General features: G+C 40.7%; 2 protein-coding genes across 17 annotated transcripts in view; both read right to left on the bottom strand.

Annotated features, from left to right (window-relative positions):
* Positions 1-27,256, bottom strand: part of LOC129169840 (protein unc-13 homolog B-like) — a 68,760-nt gene that overhangs the window by 13,057 nt on the left and 28,447 nt on the right. For 13 of the 15 annotated variants that reach the window (XR_008566486.1, XM_054756678.1, XM_054756683.1 and 10 more), the window contains 17 exons: positions 17,289-26,909; positions 15,546-15,821; positions 15,367-15,457; positions 9,583-9,629; positions 9,326-9,404; positions 7,717-7,791; positions 7,404-7,623; positions 7,066-7,293; positions 6,821-6,962; positions 6,555-6,724; positions 4,138-4,253; positions 2,137-2,300; positions 1,638-1,788; positions 1,420-1,488; positions 1,148-1,237; positions 336-473; positions 76-206 (listed from right to left, as the gene is read on the bottom strand). Coding sequence is in view for 14 of the 15 variants with exons in the window: in XM_054756678.1 (XP_054612653.1) it covers positions 76-206; positions 336-473; positions 1,148-1,237; positions 1,420-1,488; positions 1,638-1,788; positions 2,137-2,300; positions 4,138-4,253; positions 6,555-6,724; positions 6,821-6,962; positions 7,066-7,293; positions 7,404-7,623; positions 7,717-7,791; positions 9,326-9,404; positions 9,583-9,629; positions 15,367-15,457; positions 15,546-15,821; positions 17,289-26,909 (11,808 nt within the window). In the remaining variant the exon portion in view is untranslated. The remainder of the gene's footprint in view (positions 1-75; positions 207-335; positions 474-1,147; positions 1,238-1,419; positions 1,489-1,637; positions 1,789-2,136; positions 2,301-4,137; positions 4,254-6,554; positions 6,725-6,820; positions 6,963-7,065; positions 7,294-7,403; positions 7,624-7,716; positions 7,792-9,325; positions 9,405-9,582; positions 9,630-15,366; positions 15,458-15,545; positions 15,822-17,288; positions 26,910-27,256) is intronic. The other 2 variants (XM_054756689.1, XM_054756690.1) reach the window with 1 other exon arrangement.
* On the bottom strand, positions 9,684-13,953 carry LOC129169842 (uncharacterized). Of its 2 annotated transcripts, none has more exons than XM_054756695.1 (3): positions 13,740-13,953; positions 10,874-13,105; positions 9,684-10,098 (listed from the first exon to the last, which is right to left on the bottom strand). In XM_054756695.1, the coding sequence occupies exons 2-3, from the start codon at positions 12,987-12,989 to the stop codon at positions 10,004-10,006; spliced, it is 2,211 nt and encodes a 736-aa protein (XP_054612670.1). In that variant the 5' UTR covers positions 12,990-13,105; positions 13,740-13,953; the 3' UTR covers positions 9,684-10,003. The 2 variants fall into 2 exon arrangements, with proteins under 2 accessions (XP_054612670.1, XP_054612671.1); XM_054756696.1 differs by having other exon boundaries at positions 13,759-13,953.

Below are 27,256 nucleotides of genomic sequence, written 5' to 3'. Positions count from 1 at the left end.
AGAAGATAGATAGATAGATGCGAGCTTTTCATCAATTTTCTCCATTTTATAATATGTAAAGGCAAGCAAACGAACTGGTTCAACACAGGTGTGTAGGAGTTCCTGTCCTCTTCAATGATGGAGACAATGAGCATAATGAGTTTGGGCCAGAAGTCCAAGTTCTTGATGCTCGGACCCTGGTCCTCCGGAGAGAGTTCTTCCTTGTTCTGTATTAGAAAAAATGGCTTATCATTGCTTGTTTCAATTGAGTCAGTCTGTGTCTTCACATGCCATCTGATCATCAGTACAGCTGCAGGTGTGTATCGTATTCAGTAGAAGTACTGTATGCAACTCACTGTGTCCACAGGCTGGTACTGTCGGCTGTAGAGTTCATGACAGTTGTTGAAGATGTAGTCGTACGTGGAGTTGAGACAGGCCTTGACACAGTCCCTCACAACCTGACCGGCTCTGGGCGGAGACTGTAACTCCTGGACCTGAACACCAGTTGGCGTTATCAGCATTATTTGCACATGACAATGTTCATGTCGGATGAAGTACAGTCGTCCCTCGCAATATCGCGGTTCGATTATCGCGCTCTTGCTATATTGCGTTTTTTTCAGAAATTAATTAACTAATAAATGATTTCGTGGTAGACTATGGTCTATTATTAGTCCAAAAATATTGAAATACAAGTGATATGTAGTGTCCTGGTCACTAGGCGCCAGTAATGACACAGAACATTGACAAGAAATTACATTAACAATGCATGAAGTCAGCCATGGTAGGTCCGACATGAGAGAGTGGAAAAAAGTTCTCCTCCCATTCCGTATGGAAGTGATACGTTTTTGGCTTCTTAAGTTTAAAAGAAATACATTTGAGGCTAACTGGTTAGCTTGCTAGCAAGCCGCTGTCTCGAGTCCCTGCAGCATAAGAGTTGCGCAATGTGGTGTAAACATTGAATAATAGGAGTGTAATGTAAACTATAGGGGTGTTATTTCATTTCTACAGGGCTCTAATAATGTTGAAAATCATATTTAGAAAGTCATGCACAGGTTTTCTATGCTCTAACTACGAAAATATTCCATTTATTAACATTGAAACCTATATTGAGGTAATTGATGGAACCAATCAACCACTATAAACGAGGGACGACTGTACTATTCACTACCTTCATCCTGAAGAATGTAATGCTGGTTAGAAGATCCACAGTGGATTTTAAATCCTGCAGGCGGTCCTTGTTGCTGGCAGGAAAGTGGTTCTATAGAACAAAAATGATGGTCGAGACACAATATGTCAGTTTGGACTGTATGGCATGATTTCAAACCAATGTCTTTGAATGCAAAATGCATCACTTTGACAGGTAAGTATACTGCTTTTAGAGTGGGAATGTAGAAGTACATGACCCTTGAGGGTTAATACAGATAACATGAATGGTCTTACCCTGTAGGTGGAGAGGTCAATGCGCAGAGAGTTGTGCAGCTGGTCTAAAAGCTTGACAAATCGCTCTTTCTGTAGAGGAGAGGTCATACAGGACAGCAGACAGAGACAGGGTTTGTAAAAAGATATGTACTGTACATGCAGTAAAACCAGTTGTACAGTATGTGCATACACAATGGAAAAAGGGGAGCGAGTTAGGGCTTCTGTGAGAGTGTACAAACCCCAAAATTGGAGGCAGCAAAGCGGTCGGAGGCGGACACATTGGTGGAGGCGGTTGTGTGGGCGTAGAAGGCATTGATGTTGGCGAGCAATGTGCTCATCACAGCAGGAACCCCAGGATACATGTACTTAGACGACAGACAGGCAAAGTGCCTGCAAAAAGCACATGTAGGAAACGTATAACGGATGTGTTTGACGAATAATATACATAATAGATAAAATGGTTCCCAGGCTAGCCTCTCAAGCAGCATGTTGTAACCTAAATATCTCCATAAGATATACTGCATAGCCATCAGCAACCTGGTGGTTTTAGCCTGAGGCCTTTCTATGTATGAGCCATGATAAAGTATGTGATGCGGACAAACCAATGTCAGCCTGAAAATAATTGGCTTTATGTCAAATGTGCAAAAAATAATACAAAAAAAAGGGCCAGAAAAGGAAGGAATGCATAATATGAGAATCAGTAAGGTGCAACAAAGCACAGTGATAACTCAAACATACGTCATGGCCTGGTAGATGGATTCAATTCCATAGCGCATGGCAAACTCATCCACTATGTCTTGCGGCACGTCGTCAAAGTAAACTTTCCACGCGTCGTCCCCACGAGCCTCTGGGATTTTGATCACACCACGTCCTTGGATATCTGTGGAGTGGTGGAACAGGTTCTGGAATGGAATGACAAGGTTAATATCAGTTCAAAAGTCACCAAGGTTACTGAACAGTGTATACTTGTGATGCATCATTCTAGGGATGGGCATTCCAACATATGTTCTTATTAATGATGAGGATGATGATAATTGACTAATTAAAACATAAAATGCCGTGTTAGTAAAATGGCATCATTAGTAATTAGAGGGGAGTCCAACGTCATGATTGAAGTATAATGTAATCAACTGCAATTAATGCTTAAATGTGAGGACTCTGAGCGCAACACTGGTACATATAACTGGTAGGTCATTTCACTTCAGTATCCTTGAGCATATTGAAGGATCTGCTCCTATGAAAGAAACAGTAATATTAGGTAGCATAGTGTTTTTGTATCTTTTTTTTAATTTTTTATTTTTTTTACAATTTTTCATTCCTGTTTCATTGAATTCTTGTATTTAGTGATGTCTTTCATGTGTTCTGTGTGTGAGTGACTTAAATGTTAATTTAAGAGTTCTGACGTAGACTAAAATCCGACATAACCCGAGGAACACATTACTGGAACACATTACTGTTTCATCATGTGTATGGATGTGTTTGTGTATGTGTGTGTATAAAATTTCAGCTTTTTCCTGTTAGGGGTCACTATAGCATATCAGTCACATGAATGGTTTTGACTTTGTTTTTATGCCAGATGCCATTATGTACATGAATGTGTTAACATTAACATAAATCAAGAAACAATTTATTGAAAATCTGCGTGCCAATAAGTTTGTGGAAGGGCTTGTCTAAAGTAATTCTACACTGAATGAGGGAAAGGCTTCTTGAGACGTCATCTGTACTTCTGTGAAGAAGGTGTCGGACATTTCGCTCCTCATCCGAAGAGCTTCGTCAGCGAACTAACAAGTGCTGGTAGCCTAGGCCTTAAATACAGTAAGAGTGGGCGGAATTGGTGTGCCAACGCCCTCCTCCTATTGGTTCCTTACACTAAGACTGGGAGGAGTTGTGGTCTAATCCTCTCCTTACATTAGCACCTCCGATCAAAGGGAAGTGTAGCTCCCTGTAGTTGGGTATGAACGACTCTGATACTGGCTCGTTAGCATCTATTGTTCTGGCTCGGCCCTGGCTCCACCTCATTTGCAAGACTAAGAGCTGTGGGTTTTGGTCTCAGTAACCTGCTGAACACAGGGTCCAAATTAAACCTCAAACCACCATTCTGATTCAAAGATGGGTTCTGTTGTTTGACAAAAATAGCTTCCTTTACTCCTCTTTCAAACCATCTGTTTTCTTTGGCCAAAAATTTACCTCGCTGTCCTCAAAAGAGTGATTGGTAGCTTTCAGGTGTAGATGTACTGCTGATTGAGGCCCACTAGAATTGTCCGTGCGATGTTGATTAAGCCTTTTTTGGAGCATTTGCTTAGTTTCCCCAATGTAGTGCTCTTTGCATTCCTCATCTTTACAGTGGATGGAATAGACCACATTGCTCTGTTTTTGGTTTGGAGCCGTGTCTTTAGGATGCACTCATTTTTGTCCCAGGGTAGTGTATTGTCTACACTGAATGGTTGCGGTGTGGAGAAAACCGAATCAAACTCAACTTGTCTTCTTTAAGAAAGAATACGATAGAAGATAACCTTGTTGATACCAACATTGACAAACATTTGCACCATCAGTGACAAATTGGATGATTAGCAATAATCCTATCCATTCATATTTTATATACTATATGGTCAACTACGGCGAACAACAATGTTTATTTTGATTACATGTGAAATAAAATGAATTCCTATAATCTCCATAAATTATAGCTCGAGGAAATGTTGTTTGTCATAACTAATGGTGCCTGGAAGGGGAAATTACCTCATGCAAACAGGTATACTGCACATGGTACGGAGCCACTTTCTCCTCTCCCTTGATCTCCACGTTGATTTGGAGGCGGATGGCGCCTGACACTGCCGACTTGTCTGTCCTCTTCTCTGTAATTCAACACAAACGCAGTGACACATTTTTTGTGATAGACGAAAGTCAGTGTTGAGTCCAGGCTCAAGCACATATCTTGAGGCAAGGCAAGAAAACCTGGTTATCACTCTGATGTTCAATGTCTGTCAGCATTGCACCCACTCTGATGGAGGGGTTGAGTCTAATAGAAGCCCTCAAACTCAAGTGAGCGAGCCTGTGTCACTGGGCTGTATGGATCTGTGTCTGTTCGTTGAAGACACTTGAGGAGAAGCTTTTCAGGAGGCGGAGCGCCTGGCGATTCACCCCTGCTATTTGGTCTGACAGGCTCACCATTAAGGATAATTCATACATGTCGGTGGAACAGTCGATTTCTAACTGGAGCTGCTTGATAATCACACATGAGGAGAGGGGAGAAGGAGGAATGGGGAAAGGGGAACGTTGGAGCAGATGATGGAGAAAGAGAAGGCCCAGTCTTTAAAATGTACCAGTGTATTAACCACTCAGCTTCTTCCTATTTTTAAATTCACAGTGGAGAAATAGCACTCAATAATCCACGTCCTACAGGTTCTGGGTCCTGCTATTGCATTTTATTAGGCATTTCATTCCCATTTGGAGACCGAGGATTTGCTTGAAATGTTCAATTAACCACGATTTCATACATAAACTATGTTAAACAATTAACAGCACTCAAATTCTTATTGGCCAAATAAAGTAAAATTAAAGAAGCACAAGAGACAGTTGAAGAGGTAGGTCAAAAGACAGGGAGGCAATCACTTTTCCAAAGACATCATGTTTCTTACAAAACAGCACAAGGGACAGATCGAGAATGCCTCGTCTTCGTAATAACAACAAATTTGAGCCTCGTCCTAATGGAAACATTTCAACTCCCCGAGGGATCGCACTGCAGATTAGAAGTGAGGTCTTCTGAAATGAGCAAAACTGTCCGCAAGCGCAACAGGAATGATTTGAAATTTTATAAAATAAGATCGCCAAAGAAAGGCAGCATTTTTAATGCAGATGAATGTGGACCTCGAGGGACACTCCTACCCTGGGTGAATAAAAAGGTCCCTCAGGCAACTGAGACATGTGCAATGAGGTTCAAACAACTGACTTATGGAAAGTAGAAACCTGGCAGAGTGGAGGACCATACTGATGTAATAAAATTGAGGCAAAATTCTAAAAAAAAAATGGCACAATTGACGTATTGCATATTCTGGGGAACTATGTAGTGTTTCCCACAAGACTGCAATGTATCTGTGAAACAAAGTTGCGGGGTCAGGAGGAGGTTGTCGATCACATCATCGTCTAATTTGCATAACTGGCCAGGATGCAAATGTCAGTGTTTGTGTGTGGATTGGTAAAATGTAGCTTTTTGGTTTGTATCATAAGAAATGTGAAAAATTATCTCTTGTTTTTAAAACGTTATTTAACAACAGAACATTACGTTATTGACTTGCGGGTGTTGGTGTCATTTTGTGCTGCAGTAGACGCGTGTGCGTGCACCTTATGAGTCGCATCAGATTACTGCGCTCCATGTAAGTGTGCTCTGATTTTAAAGCTAATGAACATGTCATTGTATGTCTGAGATATCACTTTACTGATGAAAAAATGCTTTACAATGCACAACCAAGTCAGCTGCGTACGGATGCCTGCTAGTGGCCGGGTGATAGTACTGGAATGCCAGTACTCCATGTGGTCAAGGAGCGACACGATGCTGATGCACATTCAATCGTTTTACGAACACGCGGTAACGCAACACACAGTGAGCAAATTCATCCATGATCGTCTATCAGCCACAAGTCACGCCCAGTCACTCACACGCACAACACAGACCCGAGCTAACATAGCTAACTTTTGTCTCGCTCGCCGATGTCCCACATCACTCACCTGGCACCGCCTTTTAAAAGGCACAAACTCATACTGTAGTAATGGATATTACAGTACGTTGTGTAAATCCCGGGACTTTTCGCTCCGTGGCTAGCGATGCTTGATTATAAACACATTATAATATGTCTATATGTTTATCTTAGAATGTGTGCCAAATCTTAAAAAAAAGGCCAAATAATTCCTGTGGCAGTCAAAATGTCGCCTGCTACGGTATCTTGTTGACAATTTTTTTTTGCTACTAGTACCATACTGCAAAGGTATGACTCCAGCATACTGTACGCCTATATCATTAACATTTTTTGCTGGTATTGTGGAAACACAATTAATTGCAGCTTTCCATATGTGGTACAACCACTTCGAAGCTAAAATACACAAGTACTTAAGACAATATAACATCTCTCTTCTAATGCTTCTAATGAAAACATACTGACCCAGGTTGTACCAGACATCCATCTCTCCACTCAGGGTTCGGACTTCAATAATACTTTGGCCAAGAAAATCATCAGATTCCCTCTTAAGGCGCTGCTTTACCCTTGACTTGATGTCATCATCTTCATCCCACACACGCACTTTGATTCTGTCTGACGAATTGTGGCATTCACTGACAAAAAGCACAAAATAAACGTACGTTATATGACAACAAAAGGCTTAGGGAATTCCAATTTCACCTGAATAACAATCCATAATGGTGACTTACAAGTGATACTTCTCCTCCCACACTGGATTGAGGTTGCCATAAATAGTTTTGGTTCTCTTCTTTGTCTTGCCCACCTGCACAGTGACATATGGATCACTCGAACCGGTCTTGTCCTTTGCCTGAAGTCCTTGGGCACAAACAACTACAATATTGGAGGAAAAAGTACACAAGGAGTGAACACGATAACTAAGTTCCTGTAAATGCTTTTGTCTGAATTTTAACCTTAAATTAAACAAAGAGGATACCTGTGATGGTGATCTTGGCAGACCACTTTGAGGTGCCATCCAGCACACTTTGTTTGATGGCCTTCATCTGCTGCGAATGGACAGTTTTGCTAATGATGAAGACTTCCCTGATAAGGTCAAAGATTTCTGGTTTGTTCCTTTCCCTGATCTTCATCCTGTCCTTCATTGCCATGATGATATTCTGCGTTCGGTCTTCAGCTCCATGTTTGGAACTCTTCTCCGCAGCACCTAATCAAGAAACAATTAAAGACTCCTTGAAGTTCTTGCCGTTTTAGTATGTATATGTCCACTCTGTTCATATTTACATCGAAAGATCAAATGGCAAACTGTGTACTCACGTTGCAGACAGTCAGCATTCAGTAATTCTTGACACTTCTCGTGACACTTAACACCACACTCGGAACACCGGACGCCTTGTCGTGCAATGCCCCACAGCAACCCCTCACACTCGTAACAATATGTGGGCGTTGTGGCCGTCCACACCTCAAAGTTATGTGGCGTGGTGCACGAGATAGGGTAGATCAGAGCTTGAAGGGTCTTCTTGTACACATGGTTTTTCTGTTTTGACCAAGTTAGTGTGTGAAAGTATTAACTGCAACGTTTTGTAAAAATGATGTCATTATTATGATTCTATAATACAAAGCAACTCACCAGCTCCTCATCCCTGATAGAAGATCGTGCAGCCATGGCAGATGTGATACCTGCCTTCCTGGCTTGCACAAGGGACTGAAGAACAGGCAACAGGCAAAAGGTTATGATACTTAAGACTTTAATAAATAATTATAAATATATGAACAGCCCACAACCAAGCAAAACTCTGTGATCTTACTAAAATGGAAGCCAGTGTGGTGAGTTAGGAGGAAGGTTAACAGGGTTGTCAGTGGGGTTATTTGTCATTTTCCCAAGGGCATAGTTAGAAAACCAATGTGAGGATTATTAGTTTGAAGCAACTAATTAAGGAAGGATTATGATAATGGGTTCAGTTGGATATATAAAACAAAAAGCCACACAAGTGTTAGTTCATTCAATTTCAATTTTCTTCCATTTTGAGAAAAAATATGCCAAAATTGATTATATGTTTAAATAATAACACTCAAGAAGGAGGGATACTTATAACCTAAAGGATGCATGCAAACATTTTAATTTCTACTCCAATTAAAGAGAAAAATCATGCTGCAGATATTATAGCTTGAGGCAAGTCGTGTTTTGTTTATCCAACTTGATATTTCACTGGATTCTAATAACTTACCATAGCCTGACCAGGCAGAGAGAATGCATTCAAGAGAGTTGTGGAGAATAGTTTCGGGTTTAAGAAAGGAGGGAGAGAACAATTAGCAGCTTAATTTCATATATGTCTCCAATTGTTGATAACAATCTAATAAATAACCAAAAGGCAAAGTCGATGAATAGAGCTGACTTACGTGACAGTCTCCCAAACACAAACACATGAACAACAAAAAAAGAAACAAAGATATGACACGTTCTCCAAACCTGCTGACTTATTTTAACTTATTTTTTGCTGTGTTCAATTACCGACACATCGTAAAAAAAACATGTAAAAAAATAACTATACAATGTTAAATGCATGAAAAATATTGGCAAATAAAACATTGCACTCACAAAACATTCATGTCACTGTTAACAGTCATGATGATTGGACACCAATTGATTTTGAGATATCAATACACAACTAACTTAGCACTTTATTTACATGGTGTAATTTTTAACTATATCCTAGCTTCTTGCTTTGCAGCTGGTGTGTTAGAAGCAAAACAGAAGGCGTTCAAGGTACTTTTCACACGAATTAAGAAGCATGATGGCAGCGGACGTGAAAGGTAACGCTTGTTACTGGATCTCCCAAGTTCCTTTATTTCGTCAATATTATCTGTGTAGCAAAAATTGTGTGCGTACAACTTATCATAACTTCTACCGCAAATCATTTTACAGGATGCAATTACAGTTAATATCAGAGCAACTCGATGCAACCATGATAGTCGTGTCATGTTTGTGTGTCCTTTCCCCCCCCAATAACCAGGATTAAATCATACATCAAGAAAAGACCAAACATCCAAGATTCATTTTATCATCACGATACCTCAATAACGTAACAATTACAAACATTGGAATTTCCATGTCACCTACGACTAACAATTTCAAAATATATTTAGAATAGAAGATCCTTGTAGTAGATCTCTGTAGGTTTGGAGAATGTGTCATATACAAAATACACATACATCAGAAATATAAATCTGGTACTGACCACATCGCTAACCAAAGCAATAGGCTTCTTTTTCCGAAGGTCTGGCATGCTGTCGATTCCATAAAGGCTTGATCCATCGCTGTTTTCAGACAAAAAGATCACAATTTATTATTAGTCATAACTTTCACATAACAAGCCTTGAATAACTATTGTCATACTGCATTAAACAATGCAGACGTTTACTTTTGTAGTCTCACATAAATTCAATTTAAAATGATGGAAAATAACCGGAATGTCACCGAGTAAGCATGACTTACCCTGGTTTAACCCAGGCCTGTCTTGCATTGGGCTCATCATGTCCAACCTTCAAGATTTAAAATGTGAGCAATTAGCAATTTACAACAGTTAAGTCTGATCATCAGTTATGAGAGAAGAGGAGTCAAGGAATGTGGTTTTGGTTGAGTTTCACCTCTCTGATGTTACATCTAATAGAAAACAAAAACAAAACACAAACTATGTATATGTTTGGTAATACCTCTGGAGCACAGGCCCGCGCGTGCTGTTTTTGATGTGAAACACAATGGCAGAAAAACAGTGCAAGGCTACAAAACCAAGTATCTTCTCTTGTCTTGTTGATGACATAAACACACTTACTTGCACACTTTACACAACACAATGAATTTAAAGTTTAGTGTTTTTGCATAAATCTGTCAATGATGGCAAAAGTTAAAGTACAAATTAAAAATTAAAACAACACACAAAAACAAGATAGAACTTTAATATAATACAGTCTATTAGAATATGATCAACCTGATGTTCTTCTTGCACCGTCTCTGTAAAGCAAGTAAAGAAAATACAGTAAGGTTAATTACTTATGTAGATTAAGCACGTTTGTAAAATGTAGGATGGCTATACGGTGGAACCTTGGTTTTCATATACCGTCTTAGTTATTGTACGGCCCAACAGTGCTCCTAACAAACTAGTCTGCGGAGTTGAGTACCCAAACAAAGCAACCACATGCTGGCATCTCAGTCTCTGTGAAGAATGGATAGTGGTTCTTTTAGAGTTGGGACACTACAGACATATTCCGGGCAGGGAATCCTTTAATCATCTTTATTATGTGTGTGTGCGTAGTTTATTTGTTCATAGAACACACCCAGAATGATGAACAACTCTGTATCTGTCTCCTTCCTTCATCTTAAATCAAGCACAGTGCACCATGCTCTGGTGAGGTGTTCAGGCGCACTGTGTATTTCTGAATGTTTGAGGAACCTGCACTTTTTTTAAATTCAATACAACAACAAAAAATTTTGCAAGTTCCAGAAATATGATAAAGAAAGTGCCTTATACATACATGAACGTATATTTTCTGCACGCAAAACTATAATTATTCTCTGTAAAATGTGTTTTGTGTTAATACTTTTGGGTTTCTGGAACAGGTTTATTGGAGTTACATGGGATTGGATTGGACTGCATTGGATTTACATTTACATCTTGTGGGATCTTTTAGAACCTTGTGGAATGGAATTAATGATGAAAACAGAGATTCCACTGTATACATCTTTTCTGTAATTTCTGGATTCTCCAGTGATAAAATATGCAAATTACCTTGAATATACTTTTCCTGAGATCGAGATCCTTGAGACCCTTGAGAGCCATGAGACCCCAGAGAACCTTGAGCAGACTGGGACACTCTATAATGAGTTTGTCTCTTTTCCTTCAGAATGCGCTGGAAATTAGCTATGCGTGCTTTGTGATTTGCATCAATGGGCTTTCCTGTCTCCTCAGCAACGTTGTTTTCATTCGTAGAATTTAAACACACTTCATCTGAACTGGGTAATGGATCCGAAGGACTCTCACCCTGCATGGATGGGCAATGATGTGATTGTACTTCAAGGCCATACATTTCTAAATCTGTCTCGCATTCTTTGCTTTGTAAAATATCTACATTGTGACCTTCAGTTGGGGTAGATGGAGAGGGATCAGGCTCTTGGGGAAATGCTTCAGATGAACATGACAGTTTCTCATTTGTCTCTCCATAATCCACATAGGTCGAGGTCTCCTTTGTTGGGACAAATTGAGTGCGATTGTCAATCAGACTAACTTCTCCCTCTGTATAACCCATAGGCCTCGGCACCTCTGTGGCTTCATCTGTGTGTCTAATGAGGGATAAAGATGCTTCAGAGGTACTATCATCTTCCAGATCTTCAGGGTTGAACCCTTCAAACTTTTTCAAAGCCCCCTTTAAAGCCGACCTGAAACTGAGTACAGCTTTGCTAAAAGTTGTAACATCAAAACCTACTCTGGGGGACTTGTCTGTGCTCTCAGAATCTATTTCTGAAGAATTTAGTGATTCTCCTGCTTCATCTCTTGAGATACTGTGATCAGTCCAATCCCTGTCCAAACTTGCAGCAGATCCCAGTTCGAGAGTGTCACCAGAGGATGGACAGTCCTCACACAATGACTGAGTCTCTAAGTAACCATCATCACAGTCTGTCAACAGTACAGTGGAGCAACTACCACTCATGGAGGAACCCTGGTCCTCTGCATTTGCACAGGTCTCCACAGTGTGGTAACCTGAACTCCGCGAGTATGGGTAGTTAACAGAACAGACACATGCCAAATGTTTGCCATCATTTCGCAATCCTTTGTTCCTGCTGTCCACCAAAGTAGGAGAACACGAAGGAGAGTTGTAATGAATTCCAAAAAGTAATGAGAGGTGTTCAGAACTGGTGTGTGAAGAATGACCTGGTGTGCTGCTTTGTGTTTCCTCTGTGGCACAACAGTCCCACATATGCAGTTCTTCCCCACTGTTTGCACAGGAGGAGATTTCCTCCTCACTACAATCTCCCGCTTCACACATAATATACTGATGATCTTCAGAAGGCCATTTGTCATTCGCTGGGTCAACAAATCCTGTATCCGGGCAGTGATGGGATGACAAAAAACTGTTATTTATGTTGTCCCGACTTTGATGAAGTCCTTGTTCTTGTTTTGCAGAACAAAGAATTTGCATAATTGAGCTCTGCAATGCATTCTCTTGGTTTGTTTGATGATCTGATTGGAAGCTGATGTGACTAGGAGTGAGATGTTTGGGTGTTCTGTGGGACAGTATACCACCAGAGATATTTCCACATTCCTTCCAATCCGACAGCGTAGTACTGTCTCTCTTCAGAGGAGACGTTATAGCATTCTGCCTTCCCAGGCTTCCTCTCCTGATACTGCGAGTTTGAGAAACTGGACTAGGATTAGGTGGCGCTGAAGCCCCAGAGTATAGCTCTTCAATTTCACTTAGCACTGCATCAACACAACAGGACACTTCATCCACTGACCCTCGCACAGACGTTAGATACTGCCTCAGGTCTGATATTTCCTCTTGGATCTTGTTTATGCCTTTCAGCTCTTTCAGTATATGATCAACTATATTACTGGAGCACTCATCTTCATCATCTTTACTGTCTTCACTATTGATCCTTTTAATTAACCGGGGTATAGTATCCTTCACAGCTTCAATCCCAGACTGACAATCAGAGACGCTGTTTTTCCTTGATTGTATCAGGACAGCCTTCATACAGACAGTGTCACTGTCAAGATGGGACTCGAGTCTGTCGTTTCCTTCTGCATTGTCCTGGTTTAGCCCCCCTTTGGGACTCATGGACAGGTGTGGAGGTACTTCTTTGGTGTGGGTCCCATCTTGTCCACCAAGGTGTCCTTTGGGGAACATCTCAATGAAGAAACACTCTTGATTAGCTTGTTCCACTTGTGGAAACAATGTTGTAGTACCTCCTGCAACATATCCTCAGTTTGGTGTAAGCAGTCATCTTAAACCAATAACTGTACCTGGCAACAACGAACAAAAGAGAGTTGTATACACATTACTTTAATGACCAACTAGTGAAATTACAAAGCACAAGCTTATATTTGATATAATGTAGGTAAACCACCAATTTCTGACCACCAATCATTTTTTGTCCATGTGCTATCTCACTAATCGTACACTGACTTGCCTTCAATGTACAGTAACTCTGCATCATGGCTGCAACTGGAATGCAGCTGGTTTGATCTCTGTAATTACAATGCTTTTGGAACACAGCAATTAGATCACAGGCAGGTCAAATCTCTGTTGTTGTCATGTCATTCTTTTTCAACTATACCAGCTGCTCTGCCTGACTGCAATGATCCAACCCTGTGTAGATACCACAGGAAAATGAATACTAAAAGACAGAATTTATTTGCTGATATTACATCATTCAGGAGAGTAAACTGGGAACTTGAATGATAATTTGTTGAATTACTATTTTCTGCATGTCTAAACTGACTAAGCGTTTCACATTTTGTGTCTCTGATCACCAAAAAGTTACAATTTGTATTACACAATGTAATTAATTAAAGATGATAAATAAAGCATGTTTAATCAGTAATAAATGTTACTGTAAAAACTATTCACATAAAAGAATTGACCCAGATGGCTTACCTTTAGTAAAAAGAACAACCTGTAGATATCAGGGAAGATGAGTTTAATCCATGTAAATGCCTCCGCAGGTGTCTGTTGACTTCGGTGTTCTTCCTGAGTTAATGCATATTTTGAAACTTGCCGAGGAGGATGGAATTTTGTCATTTGGAGTCAGTGGTACACCAAACACAGCAGTTTACACGATAATGTCGCTATCCCTACTTCTCTCCCGCCCTTTTTGCATGCTCGCTGCTTTCTCACTCCCCTCTGGCAACGTAATTTACCACAAAGCTGATCTGAGGCTATTACAGATTCCCAGCTTTTCCCTCTGTATCTGGTTATGCCACATTTTTATTGTCAGTGCTTCTACATAGCTTTTACAGCCAATATTGTATTGATCATCTATAATGTATTTACAAGTTGTACAAAAGTGAGCACACTCCTCACTTTTCAGCAATCTCTTTATTTTCAAGTCTGAATATAGATATGAAACCTTATATTGTAGTCAGTGTACAGCTTGTAGACAAGTATATATTTACTATCCTGCCTGTTGGCCATGCAATTCACCAGAGCATTGTGGCTGGAATCCTCTATCACTCCTCCATGATAACAGAGTTGGATGTTAGACACCTTGTGCTCCTTCATTTTCACTGGAGACATACTTGTCCATTCCATCACCATCACCTTCAGCTTCTTCAGCAAGGCACTTGCCATTTTGGAGGTGTACTTGGGATCATTATCATGTTAGATTAGTGTCCAATGGCCCAGTTTCCAAAGGGGGCGGAGTTGATGCTCTTCTTCAGAATGTCATAGCACAGAGAGCATTGACACTTTCATATTACGTTATTATTCACAGTAGCGATGAAGTTCACAATCTGACTTTTGGACGACTTGTTCCCGTGGGACAACTTTTCTCTAAATGAGAAATATTGTCATGTTTTGATCTTGCAATATCTTGTGACACAAGATCATGTGACACCCCTACTGACCACTCTAAAGTATATCCGAGTTTCATTTCTCATAATGTCTCTTGAGCAAATATAATGAAACAGTTGCTGAAATGTGAGTGGTGTACTTATTTGTGTGAGATACTGCATCATCATCATGTCAAACATGAAACAACTCAGAAGAAGAGGGGAAGCAAGTAATAGTCATTCCGACCAAAGTAGAGGAACTCTCAATTTAGCTGTAAACTCAGACTGGAGCCGGATACGATGAGACTCTGAAAAGCTCAGAGTAAAAGATAATGTAAAACCGCAAGTGACAGTTTCCTGGTACAGACTATTTAAATTAGCATTTTTTTTATTAAGGCAATATCAAAGAAATGAAGGCAGCTGTCCACATCATTTAAGTGCATTTGTTTGCAAGAGCAAGAGCGGCATGTCCATACCGAGGTACCACACCGCCCGCTTCCCGGTGGCATGGCCTAGGCTCGTCACTCAGACATGGCAGAGAGACAACGCCCCAAGATCAAGTCTGTCAGTCAGTCAAATGAACATCAGAATGGGTAAACTCAACCAGTGTGTAAGACTCCAAATGCTGTCTCTGTGTGTGTATGCATGTGTGTAATCTATATTCAGTGTATATGATGGGGAAAGGAAGAAGAGGTTCCGATAAGATTAGAAGCGAAAGAAAAAACACTGCATACCTCCCGTAGCTGAACTCTGACTTTATTGATGGCCTTCAGCCAACGGACTCTGGAGGGAGAAAAGGGTAAAGGTGGCCCCTCATCGTGGAACCTGGGTCACAAAAATGTATGGGCACAAATCAGAGAAATTGCAATAAAATGTATAAAAAAATAAGCTCAATGATTAAAAAAAACTGTACCTTTGGAGTTTAGAAAACCCTTTCTCCGTTGGAGTGTCATTTTTCAAGCCTCGTCGTGCTTCCAAGGATAGCCTGGGTGTATCCTTCCCCCCAATAACAGACTGTACATTTGTAGTATGAGGTTCATTTTTGGAGGGATAAAAGCCAGTGCTGTGGTAGGAGTGGACAGACTCCTCCAGTTCTGACCCGCCAGTGCTCTCGTGACCAGTCTCACTCAGCTGGGAGCTGGTCTGACTCAGGTTTCCTGATGACCCAAAGCGACTACTTTCTGCTGGACTACATTGGTAAGAGAGAAAATATTCAATGTCAGATTTTTGTTTTTAGTTTCAGATCAGCTATGTCAATAACTATTGCTATATGTTTTTTGTAATATCATATATCTTTTTTAGCTTAGTTACATAAGTGGGGATTGTTGTGCTAAATATGATTTATTACACATATTTCACATTTCTTATTTTCAATTGAAAAGGCTGAAACAAAAGTTGTGAGCCCCACTGATCTACTATTATTTCAAATCTTATTTTATAAACCTCCAGTTTGCTTAATCAATAACCTTTCTAAATGAAGAACAAATGAGTATACACAGCACATAATGACCTAAAAAGATACCAAACCTTGAAGGGAGATTGTGGCATGTTGAAAAATATTGACATATGACAATTTCAAATCTGTTAGCATGTGCATAATTTACTGCAAATGCATCTACTTTTGAAGTATAGTAACAGGCTAGACAGTATTGTAATTCTATGAATAATTGTCTTAAACTGCAACCTCTAACAATAAAAGGTATGTTTCTGACCATAGTTACCTCTGCATATTTCATTGTTTTTATTTGACTTGCCCCCCAGATGTCTGCCACTGTTGTTTGTTTATAATGTGGCCTAAATATGATAAAGTTATGACATTTGGTTCTGCACCAAATCTTCATCCTCAATAATAAATGTTTTTAGATACCAAAGTCAATCAATGAGGAAATATCAATGGAAACTAAACAAGTATTTCTGTGACTTCATTGTGGAGCTGTAATATGCTATTGATTAGAGCAGAATTTAAATCCAGACAATGAAATACGCAAAGGTGCTATTAATGCATTACACATACACATACATGAACTTCCATTTCAGAACCAGAATTCCATGCTTTACCACATACTGTATTAGATCAACTACTTGTATTTATACTACCACTTGAAAAGTTCAGATTATTAATTTTGAGCCTGACTGACACTTAAGGTTAATCTAAGTAGCATTGTTAAGCAGTATACTGTATACTATTGATAAAACATGTACAGTATATACTGTGGGCAACACTTCTGTCTCAAAGCAAGGATGTTCTAGGTTGGGATCTCTGTTTTGACCTCTGTGTGGAGTTTGCGTTTGTCATCTTTGTGTGGGTTGGCTCCGGGTTCTGCACGTAGATGCACGCACTGTAAATTGGTGTGAACGTGTGAGTGTTGAATGGCTGTTGCCTGGTGATGCTTAACAGCGCCATGTATAGTGGTGTATTTACTGAACATGTGTATACTGCTTAAGAATACTAAATAGAGTAAAATGTGTGTGTGCCCTCGGAATCCTGTTTTGAAATGGTATGAATGGATGCTACAATTTAATTTAAATTAAACCGATGTCAGTTTAATTTAAATTATAAATGGAGAGGGTTGAAAAGCTGAGACAGTTTTTTTTTTTTTTAAATGTAACTGCATCATAAATGGTAACAAATGCCATTTATAATGCTTTTACTAGCCTTTTTGTATTCAACAGATTCCTCTTAGACTGGTTGTCCAGCGGCAATCCATTGGTAGTACCTGCAGAAGGGTTTGTTTCTACAAGTGTTTCGGTATCTTTTATGGTCAAGGATGTTGAGGAATCTACTTCAGGGGTGGAAATGCATATCTGGAGGTTGGCTACATCATCTGTGGAACCTACCAATTGAGCTTTGGGGGCATCAGTTGTGGAAACATTTTGTACTTCATGTGTTTCACCACTTGATGGCTTGATATTATTTTTTGGCTGAGATGTTACAACTGGGGCAGCATCTTGCTTTGGTGGCTCTGTTTGCCAAGGAAATCCTATCTTTGTCCCAAATAATGAAGTAGCCGTTTTTTCCTCTTGAAATAGTCCTCCAGATAGTGTTTTTAATCCTGAAAAAAGAGAACTGCCTGCTTCTGTTTGAGGAACTGATGAAATACCAGATGGAGTTGCTGGTGAAAAAAGAGATCCAAGAGATTTTCCTGCATCACTCTGTGTTGATATGAAACCAAACAAAGACTTCGCTTGAGATGGCTCTTTTGGCAACTGATCAGCTGGATGGGATTTATTTGAATCAGTTTGGACATTAGGTTGGAAAGATTTGTCATCACTTCTAGACCCTTCTTCAATGACAACGGGTTTCTCGACAATCACTTCTTCCTCAACAGTTGTCATTTCTTTTTTGGTGCCATCTATTTGATATGTGGGGTCAGATGTACTTGTGATAGCAGTGGTGTCTGCACAAGCAGAACTGGGCGCCAACAGTTTATTTGAATCTTTCTGAATACCAGATGGTGTCACACTTTCGTGCGTAACCTGCAGATGTGAAGTAGTACTAGTTTTTGGTTTTGGTTCACATGGTATTTGTTCAGATGGCTTAGGTGGCTGCCCTGTTCCCCTAAATATAGCGCCCCCAATATCACCGAGTACAGATGTTCCAGTTTGTGATCCTGCAGTCTGAGCAGTAACTCCTCCAAACATTCCTCCAAGTAAAGAACTGCCAGGTTGTGGTGCTGCAGCAGATCCCCCAAATAGCCCACCCAGTAATGGCCCACTAGTTTTGGGAACATCTGGCTTTACAGTAGTTCGTCCTCCAAACATCCCACCTAAAATTGACACTCCAGCAGCAGGCGCAGCACTATGAGTCTCAGGCTGGGAATCACCTGAATGGGCAGGTGTTGTCTGAGTGTTAGAACCTCCAAAAATACTGCCTAGTAGTGAGATTCCTGGTTGGCTAGTAGCAGCTTGGGGCGCCGATCCTCCCAGTCCAAAAAGTGAACTTCGCTGTTGAGGACCTTGATCCAAAGATGCCGTTGGCTTAAAAAGGGAGGACATAAAGCCTGTAACTGTATCTGTTGATTCATTACCAAAAGATTTCTTTGCCTCTTGTGTCTTACGCTGTGCCTCAACCACAGGTGTGGGTTGTGTTTCCTTTTCATTGTTAGGTGGTGTTTTATCTTGAGTAGTCTGATCTCCTACAAGCTTTGCCCCTGCTAAAGTACATATTTCAGATTCAGTGTCATTATCTGCTCTAACTGAGTTGTCGGTCTTATTATAATCATCATCTTTATTACCATGTGTTTGAAGTAAGCTTTCTCCAGGACACTGAGTTGTACTATTGGGTTGCTGTAATGTTTCTGGCTCTTCTCTGTTTTGAGGGCCAATGTCAATCGCAGATGATTCTTGACCAATAGAAGCTGCAACTGTGATACTGTCATTAAGTGGTTCACGTGTAGTAGTTACACTTGAAGTAGGTTCCGAAAGAGAAGGAGTTTTCTCACTATCATTTAATTTTGATGAAGTTGTTGAAGTGGATGTTGCAGGTGAAGCTGATTCTTTGAACGCTGAAAGCAAATTTGTACCAGACAATTCAACTGGGACTGAGGCTTTGGGCAAATTGTCACCCTTCTGTGTAGTAGCTGATCTCCCCAAAATACCTTCCAATATAGAGTTACTATTTTGAGGTACTGACGTTGGAGTGTTAGCCCCACCAAATAGTCCACCCAATGTGCCACTAGCCTGTGGTGCTGAGGAAGCTGCAGGTGCGCCAAAAATGCCACCTAAAATAGACCCTCCAGTATGAGACCCTGCTGCTTGAGGAGCAGATCCACTAAATAAGCCTCCAAGTAAGGATGTTCCTGTTTGAGTTGCTGTTGGAGGAACAGAGCCTCTGCCAGTTTGTGGAGTAGACTGCGGACTTGGAGATCCAAATAAACCACCTAGTAGTGATCCTCCAGTTTGAGACGTAGCTGTTTGTTGTGAAGAACCTCCAAACATGGCCCCTAATATGGAACTTCCAGACTGAGAACTGGGCTGAGGGGAAGAGGTTCCAAACACAGAAAATATACTTTTAGCTTGTGTATCCTTGAGCCCCGACAAACCAGATGTATTCTCTGTTGGTGATGAGTCTTTTTGGCTTACATTAGGCTCAGTACTAGGCCCAGAAAATAATGAAAATAAGCCTTTTGCTGGACTGTCTGAAATGAATTCCGTTTTTGAAGATGTCAGGCCTGGTCCACTGCCCATAGACAATAGGCCGGTAGCTGATGGTTCTTTAATAGAAGGGGGATCTACAGATGCACTATTAGAGCTTGTTTTCATGGGCACAGCTGCACAGTGAGAATGAGGTTCTGTGGATGAAATGTCAGTACATTTAACTACAGAACCCACATCAGTGGCAGTATTCAGAGTCATGGTAGTAAATGTGCTCACATGGGTTTCTTTTGAGTTAGTATTATTGTTGCCCCCTAAATGTTCATTTGATATTTCACTAATATGTTCTGGTACCAAGCTGCTAGAAAATGATTGATTTTTGGAAGACTTTGGTGGCTCTTTGCTAGCGACATTAACGGTAGGTGGCAATTCAGAAGTTGACCGCGTAGGTGCTCCAACATCTGGTCCAATGGATGGTATAGTTTTAATGGGTTCTTTAGATTGTGTAACTGTATTCCCTCCAGATCCTGGTGTTTGAGCGACACTGGGGCTGCTAAACATGGAGAACAATGTTCTTTTTGGACCATCAGTAGAGGTAGACAAGCCACCCAAAATCCCTCCTAGAACAGAGGTGGGTTGCTGACCTTGCGATTGAGTCTGGTGTTTTGATTGTGGATGAGTCCCTCCTAGTTGTTCAGCTTGTGGTTGTACTCCTCTTTGTTGTGGAGATGATGTTGGTGGCTGAGTTTGTGGGGGACTAGGATCACTAAACATTGATAATAGACCTTTGACTGGGCTTTCGGTTGATGACCCCGAAAGTATCCCTCCAAGAAGAGATCCTGTTTGGGATTGAGACTGTTGAGTGTTTGTACCACCAAACATTGAGAAAAACCCTGGTGTCTGCTGGTCTTTTGGAGGACCATTTTCCAGTTGCGGTACCTCAACTTTAGCCTTGGTTTCAGGAGGATGGGGTTGAGGATGTGATCCTCCAAACATTGATAATACATTTTTACCAGGCAATTCCTGATGTGGCATGGCATTTGGGGGAATTGCTTTGGAGGGTCCAGTTTTTGATGCTGATTGTGAAAGACTTGTCCCACTTAAGACCGATAATATATTTCTACTGAGTGACTCGTCTTGTGGAGTTGTAGCTGATGTGCTTGTTTGAGCTGTAGGTCCAGATTGTGGAGCTCCTGTTGATCCTGTCAGTATTTCTCCAAATGAAAACCCAAATAGGCCACTAGAAGGTTTAGTCGTGTTTTCTTGTTTTAGCTGTTCGGCATGTGATGCAGTTTGTGATTTGGTTACATCACTACCCCTGGCAGAAGTGGAATAGAATTCTTCAGATCTTGGGGCGGGGTGGCCCTGTCCTGGCCCAGGTGTACCACTCTGGTTCATTGTTTGTTGTCTCTGTATACCCTTAGGTCGAGCTGCTGCAGACCTGAGTGTGTCCTGTCTCTGTGGCGTAGATGGCTCGACATTAAATAAGCTGCTAATGGACCCAAATATATTTGATACTCCTGTAGCCTCTTTATCTGTAGAAGAACTTGCTGGCATAGTAGCGCTATTTCCAGTCTTGATGTGTTGATTGTGAGATGTCTGTGAACATTTTTGTGACTCTTGCTTTGTTTCCTCAATTCCTACTGCAGATTTCAGAAAGTTCATTAACCCAGGATGTGATTGCTCAGATTTTTTCTCAACAGTTATATCCACTGGCTTATCAGCTGCAAATTGGCAAGGGGGACTATCTCTAATTAGGGATTCTTTTCCCAATGGCACTGTGACATTGATCTCTGTTGTGGTCTGTCGCGACAATCTAGGTTTCTGTGAAATGGTATTAGATTGTGTTGAAGGGTGGTTCACTTGTGTTATTGCTGGTAATGTTGGCAAACTTCTTCCCTGTGTGGTGACTGGTCTTTGGATTTTATTTTTTGAATTTTCTTTTGGCTTTTCAGAGGTACTTTCTTCTTTGATGATCTTTGACTTTACATTTTGTAAACTACACGAAAACACATTTTGAGACTTTTTATCTAAAGCATTATCAGGTTCTCTTTGATTACACGGAGATATGCTAGTTTTAATGGATTCCACTGTTGTACTTCTTCCCACAAAAGATGAGATCAGGGAAGAAATCTTTTTGACCTGACGATTTGGTTGTTCTTCTCCTGGAGTCACTCTCTTTCTCCAATCCTCTTCTGATACATCATCCACATGTTTCACAGTAACACCAGTGGATGAACGACGTTGCTGTCTTGGCTGGTAACAGTTGTTTAGTACCTGCTGATTTGAGCTCTTCGTATCAGTAGAATTCAAGGAAACAGCAACCTTTTGAGCAAAAAATATCCTATTTTCCTGGCTGTTCCACTGAGGACCGAGATGGTTTTTATTTCGAGAGGAAAGGTCAATTACATACATGCAGGGGTCTTCGGGTATGCAGCTCGGTTGTCTTGGGTCCATACGAACTTTGTTTAATGTATAGGCTGTGAAATCTACACCTTGTTGCCCCGGTGAAATGAAAGAATTTTCAAACATTTGAGCAAACTGCTCAAGATTTAGGTTCATGATTTGATTTCCCTTTCTATAGGCAGCAGACAAATCTAGTGGGGCATTAAGAAGTTGAGAGTCATTGAGATCTTCACCAGGCAACCATAAAAGCTCATCCTCATTATACAGTGGAATCTTAAAGCCACACACTAGAACCATTTCACTGAATAGCAGAGCACTGGGATAACCATCAAATATCTGTGCATTTCCCAAGGAATTATCCTCAGGGGCACATACATAGACATATTCACCTGCTGAATCAGTGAGCAAGGCATAAATGTACTCATGATCAGTATAAACAAAGTAGCCACAGTCACCATCTTCAGCTGGCCACCACATTCCTTGCTCCAACAACGAAAGCCACTGCTGATACCATTCTGTGTCTTCAAGGTACATAGAGTCTTCCATGTCAAAATTGACACTTGAGGGAAAATTCAAATAGTTATTGAAATTACACTGAATTTGCTGGATCGTGCCATTATCTTTTCCATGCTGCCAGTTCGCAGAATAAGACAAACTTGGTGCGGTCTCCTCGTAATAGCCTTCATGATATGTAATTCCATTCAAGCTGTAAGTGCTGCTGTCATTACATAAATTCCATGTTTCCTGTGTTACCATGCATGGTTTAGTTTTAGTTGTCAAGTTCAAAATTCCCTGTTCACTGGATGGATACTGTACGTTTCCTTGGTCTTCATGGCTATTCCAAAATGTTTTTCTCGGGTAAGAATCACCAGTCCCATTTGGATCAGACATATATGACTTAATTTGCTCATCAAGACAGGATGTTTTTTCATAACTTTGTACATATCCTGAATCTTGTCTTTGGAATTGAGAATTCAGGGATTCATTCTGAAACTGCTGCCATATGGTACTTCCACGGATCCACTGGTTTTCATCATAGGAGGGACTTGAATGATAAGGGGAAAGCTGACAAATATAAGGGGTTTGGCTTGTTGAGCCATACAATGATGGCATGCTTCCACATATATATGGCTCATTGGTCATTACTGAAGAGTTGGTATGACTTTGGAAATTGTAATTAATATTTCCTGTACTACAAGCCATTGGGCGTATTGGTGGAAAAGAGCTAGAGCAATATAATTGAGGCAAATTACCAGCACTGAATGATGAATAAGTTGCATGACTCTGAAGAGATCTGGCAAAAGTAGACGATGTTCTTAAGTCTAGACTCTCAGTATCAATTGACACAGGTGCACTTTTGAAATCATGCCTGCTTGGCCTTGGATTTAAGTAATTTGGTGTATTGGTTTGGTTGACATCATTTGCAGCACATTTTGTCAATCTCGGTGAGTTCATTTCCTCAGTACTTTGGCCTGGTTTTTCCAGCTGTCTGGAGGCAACAGATTCCAGAGGAACATTTTTATTTACGAATGTAGAAAAAAACCCTTGTCGGGCAGGTGGCTGTGTCCCCTTCTCTTTCTCTGTGTGGTTTTGTGAAGATTTCTGTGTACTATTAAAATGAGACTGTGTTTGTAATGTCTTATTTGGGTGTGCATATTTATCAACCCTTTGAGACAGTGGCTCTGTTGATGTCTGACAGTTTGGGCCTTGGTTTTCAGATCTTGTTAACTTGTTGAACAAACCAGAGAGCACCCCAGACTGATTTGATGTCTCTTTCTCTTTTGGATTAAATTGACTATTTTGTACTTTTATCTGTTGCTGTGTCTCATAGATTAATTTGGATTGTTGTGGAGCAACTGGTTTAGAAGAATCATTTGCTTGAGTATTTTCTTTTGAGTTCATTTGTGGTTGATTTTGTTCAGAACTTTTGTTTCTTTCTAAAGATGGTTCATTCCTTGATGGGCTTGGGACAATTCTGTCATGTTGGGTTGAGCAGGACTGTTGTGTGTTTATACTGTCTGCAGAAGCAAATTTAAAAAGACCAGAAAGGAGACCACCTTGCTTGGATGGCGGTTGCTTGACTGGAACAGTTTGTTGTCGGGAAAACCCTACTTTATTTATTTCCGGTTTGTCAAACTGCAGTTTTGATGTTTGATTCCTGATGTCTGGTCCTTGTAGCTCAGGACAAGACAAAACCGTCTGTTGTTGTAGGACACTGCCTTGTTGCTGACTCTGCTGAACTTTGCAGCTTGACGTACTCTCCGCTGATGCAAATTTAAGCAACCCCGATAATAATTGTCTTTGCTGCGGTTGCTGATTTTGCTCAGTTTCATCAGAAATCTGGTGCTGAGAATGGTACTTGTCAGGAATGTCCCTGTGATCCTCTGAATTTTGTGCTAGATTTTCTGTTGATGAAAACCTCAGTATACTAGAGAGAAGGCCTCCCCTTGGTGAAGCTGTCGATTTGGGTTGTGGTGGAACGTGAACGGTCATCTCGGGGGATGTATTTCTTGTGGTTGGTTGATTGTTTAGAGGACTCTGTTGTGGCATATTGTCAGACAGCTCACCACTTGAACCCAATTTAAGAAATCCAGATAGCATCCCCACTTGCTTGGACTCGGTAGAGCCCACAGCCGCATCGTCAGTGGAGCTCCCTTTAAAAAATCCTGACAAAAACGTTTGAGGGTCCGTTTGACTTGTTGTTGGATTTTGATTTAATGCATGTTGTGTATGTGAGCTGGACAGCACTTTGCTATTCTGAGATTGAGGATTACTGATAGAATTTTGATTTGAGCTGGAGGGAGCAGAATTTGTGTTGAATAGGCTGGAGAACCATCCCTTTTCCGTGGTTTTCTGTGGTGTGGATGTGTTTTGTTTAAAGACACTGGTGGTTACTGAAGTTGATCCATGTTGCGATTGCTGTGGATTTTTTGTGTTTCCAGGGGAATTAACATCTTCAATGGATGCGAACTTCAAAAATCCAGAAAGTATCCCTCCTTCTGCTTTTGGTTGTTGTTGAGTTGAGACATTTTCAGAGGATACTGGAGGCGGTTTAGGCTTAGTATTTACTAATGGTTTCTGAAGTCCTGGATCCTCAGGTGATCTAAATACCGGATATAGTGCCACAGGTGGAGTTCCATGACATGGTATGTGTGAAGAGGGTGTGATCAGTGAGCTAATAGACTTCTTTAAAGGACTAAAAAAATAAGTGCTTTCAGATTCCGTTGAACCATTAAGCTGAGAAGTTAAGGACACGCTCTCTCTTGTTGGCTTGCCTACCATCATTGGTTTACCTTGATGTAATGTGCTATGATCTAATTGTGAATAACTTGGCTTTGTTTCCTCATTGTGTTCATCTGATATTATATCTCCTGAGGAAAACAGCTTTAAAGGATTGAATTTCCCCAATCCAGAGTTTCCTGGAGCCTGAGGTTTGGCTTGAAACTCCAGTGTGTGTGCCTTTGTACTTGAAGGATTCGTTGTGCAAGCTTTTGCTTCATTTTGCCTTTTTATGTTGGCCTTGCAGGATGGTTGTGAAGGCGAAGTGAACACATTTTCAGGGTAGGTTTCCACCGGGGACACAATAGCTACAGGGGCAGAGCTATTGGATTTAGGAATAAATGACAAAAGTTTTGTTATCCCAAACTGTGGTGGCTGTGCAGATGATGACTTTGTATCTGTGGCAGGCTGTTTGGGGCTTCCTCCAACTCTGTCAGTGAAATTACTGAATAAGGAGCTCATGGCATTTTTTACTCCTGAAATTCCAGCAGGAGGGTGTGATTGACCTTCTCCTCTAGGATCCCTTGAGCTACTTGTATTCTGATCATCTCCAGCAGAATCTGTTCTGTTGCTTCCTTGAGATGATAGCCTTGATTTGCTTGATTTCGGAAGAGACCCATATTTGCTAATTTCCTCCTCTTTTTCAGCGAGGTATTCTGAAACCGTTTCAACTAAACACTGTAGTTCATCCATGGGGTCTACATATTCATCACTTGGTTCCTCTACAGGTGAAAGCATTGCTTCCGGTACCCAACCCCCAGTTTTAGGTCGTCTGCACTTTTCCTGAAATCCCTGAGAATTGTCTATACGGCTCTCATAGGACAAAGAACTTTGATCTCTGATGCGTCTTGTTATTTCTCGGGGTATGTCTTCCGCTGCAAAACCAGCGTCATCAATAGCCTCATCTGCTCTAAAAGAATAGTGATGGTCTCTAGAATACACTAAATCAAAATCATACTGTGATTGCATTCTTGCATCTTGCTCCTTTTTGTAAGCCACGTAATTTTCTAAGGTGGTATCTAGTTCATTTTTGGCCCACATTCTTGTCTTGTAGAGAAGACCATTTTTGTATGACCTCGAACATGATGCTATTCGCTCCTCCTCTTCCTGCATCTCTGCTACCTGCAGCATAAACATGTCCCCTCTTTTCTCACGGCACAGCCCAAGGTCTGAGGAAAAAGCCTCTTCTCTTATATTCTGTGTCTCTCTATTGAGTAACCCTCCTGGGTCCCTGATTTTTTTCTTTCTCCGGCGGTCAATCGTGTCATAGCCCTCAGGATAGACTGCGGGGATATAGCCACTTTGTTGAGTGTTTTGAAGGACTGAGATAGGCGATTGTTCAGGGTAAGGCTTTGCCATTTGATTGGTATTTTCTTCATCATCTAAAAAGTCACTCAGCTGAGGCTTTCCCCGCCTTCTATATTTGCTTTCCCAATCTTCACAACCCATGCCAGAATCTACAGGTATAATTCTGACTCTTCCTTTGCCATTTAGTGATCTAAGATAGTTTGAAGTGATTATTTAAGGATGAATGTATAAGGGAGGATGGGAAAGGAGACAAGAACAGAAAAGAAGCAAAACAAGAAACAAAGCAAGCAAACATAACCTGTTTAACAGCTTGAAACATGGAAAGTTAAGACATTTCATGCAAAAGTGAAGACAGTATTGTGCTCCTCAGGTGCACATTTGCTATATTTCATCCAATATATCAGTGGCCTTTTCAGTAGGGATTAATTACATTGTGTCCACTGATGTAGCAGATTTAAAAATAATAATAACAATTCACTGTATTCACTGTAACGGTAATTTACACTCCTAACCCAAAAAGATTTTTAAAATAAGCAC

This window comes from Dunckerocampus dactyliophorus, chromosome 17 (genome assembly GCF_027744805.1).
Source record: "Dunckerocampus dactyliophorus isolate RoL2022-P2 chromosome 17, RoL_Ddac_1.1, whole genome shotgun sequence".
In the NCBI taxonomy this organism is placed as follows: domain Eukaryota; kingdom Metazoa; phylum Chordata; class Actinopteri; order Syngnathiformes; family Syngnathidae; genus Dunckerocampus; species Dunckerocampus dactyliophorus.
Note: the sequence above shows the minus strand (reverse complement) of the source record. Positions and strands in the feature narration are given on the sequence as shown.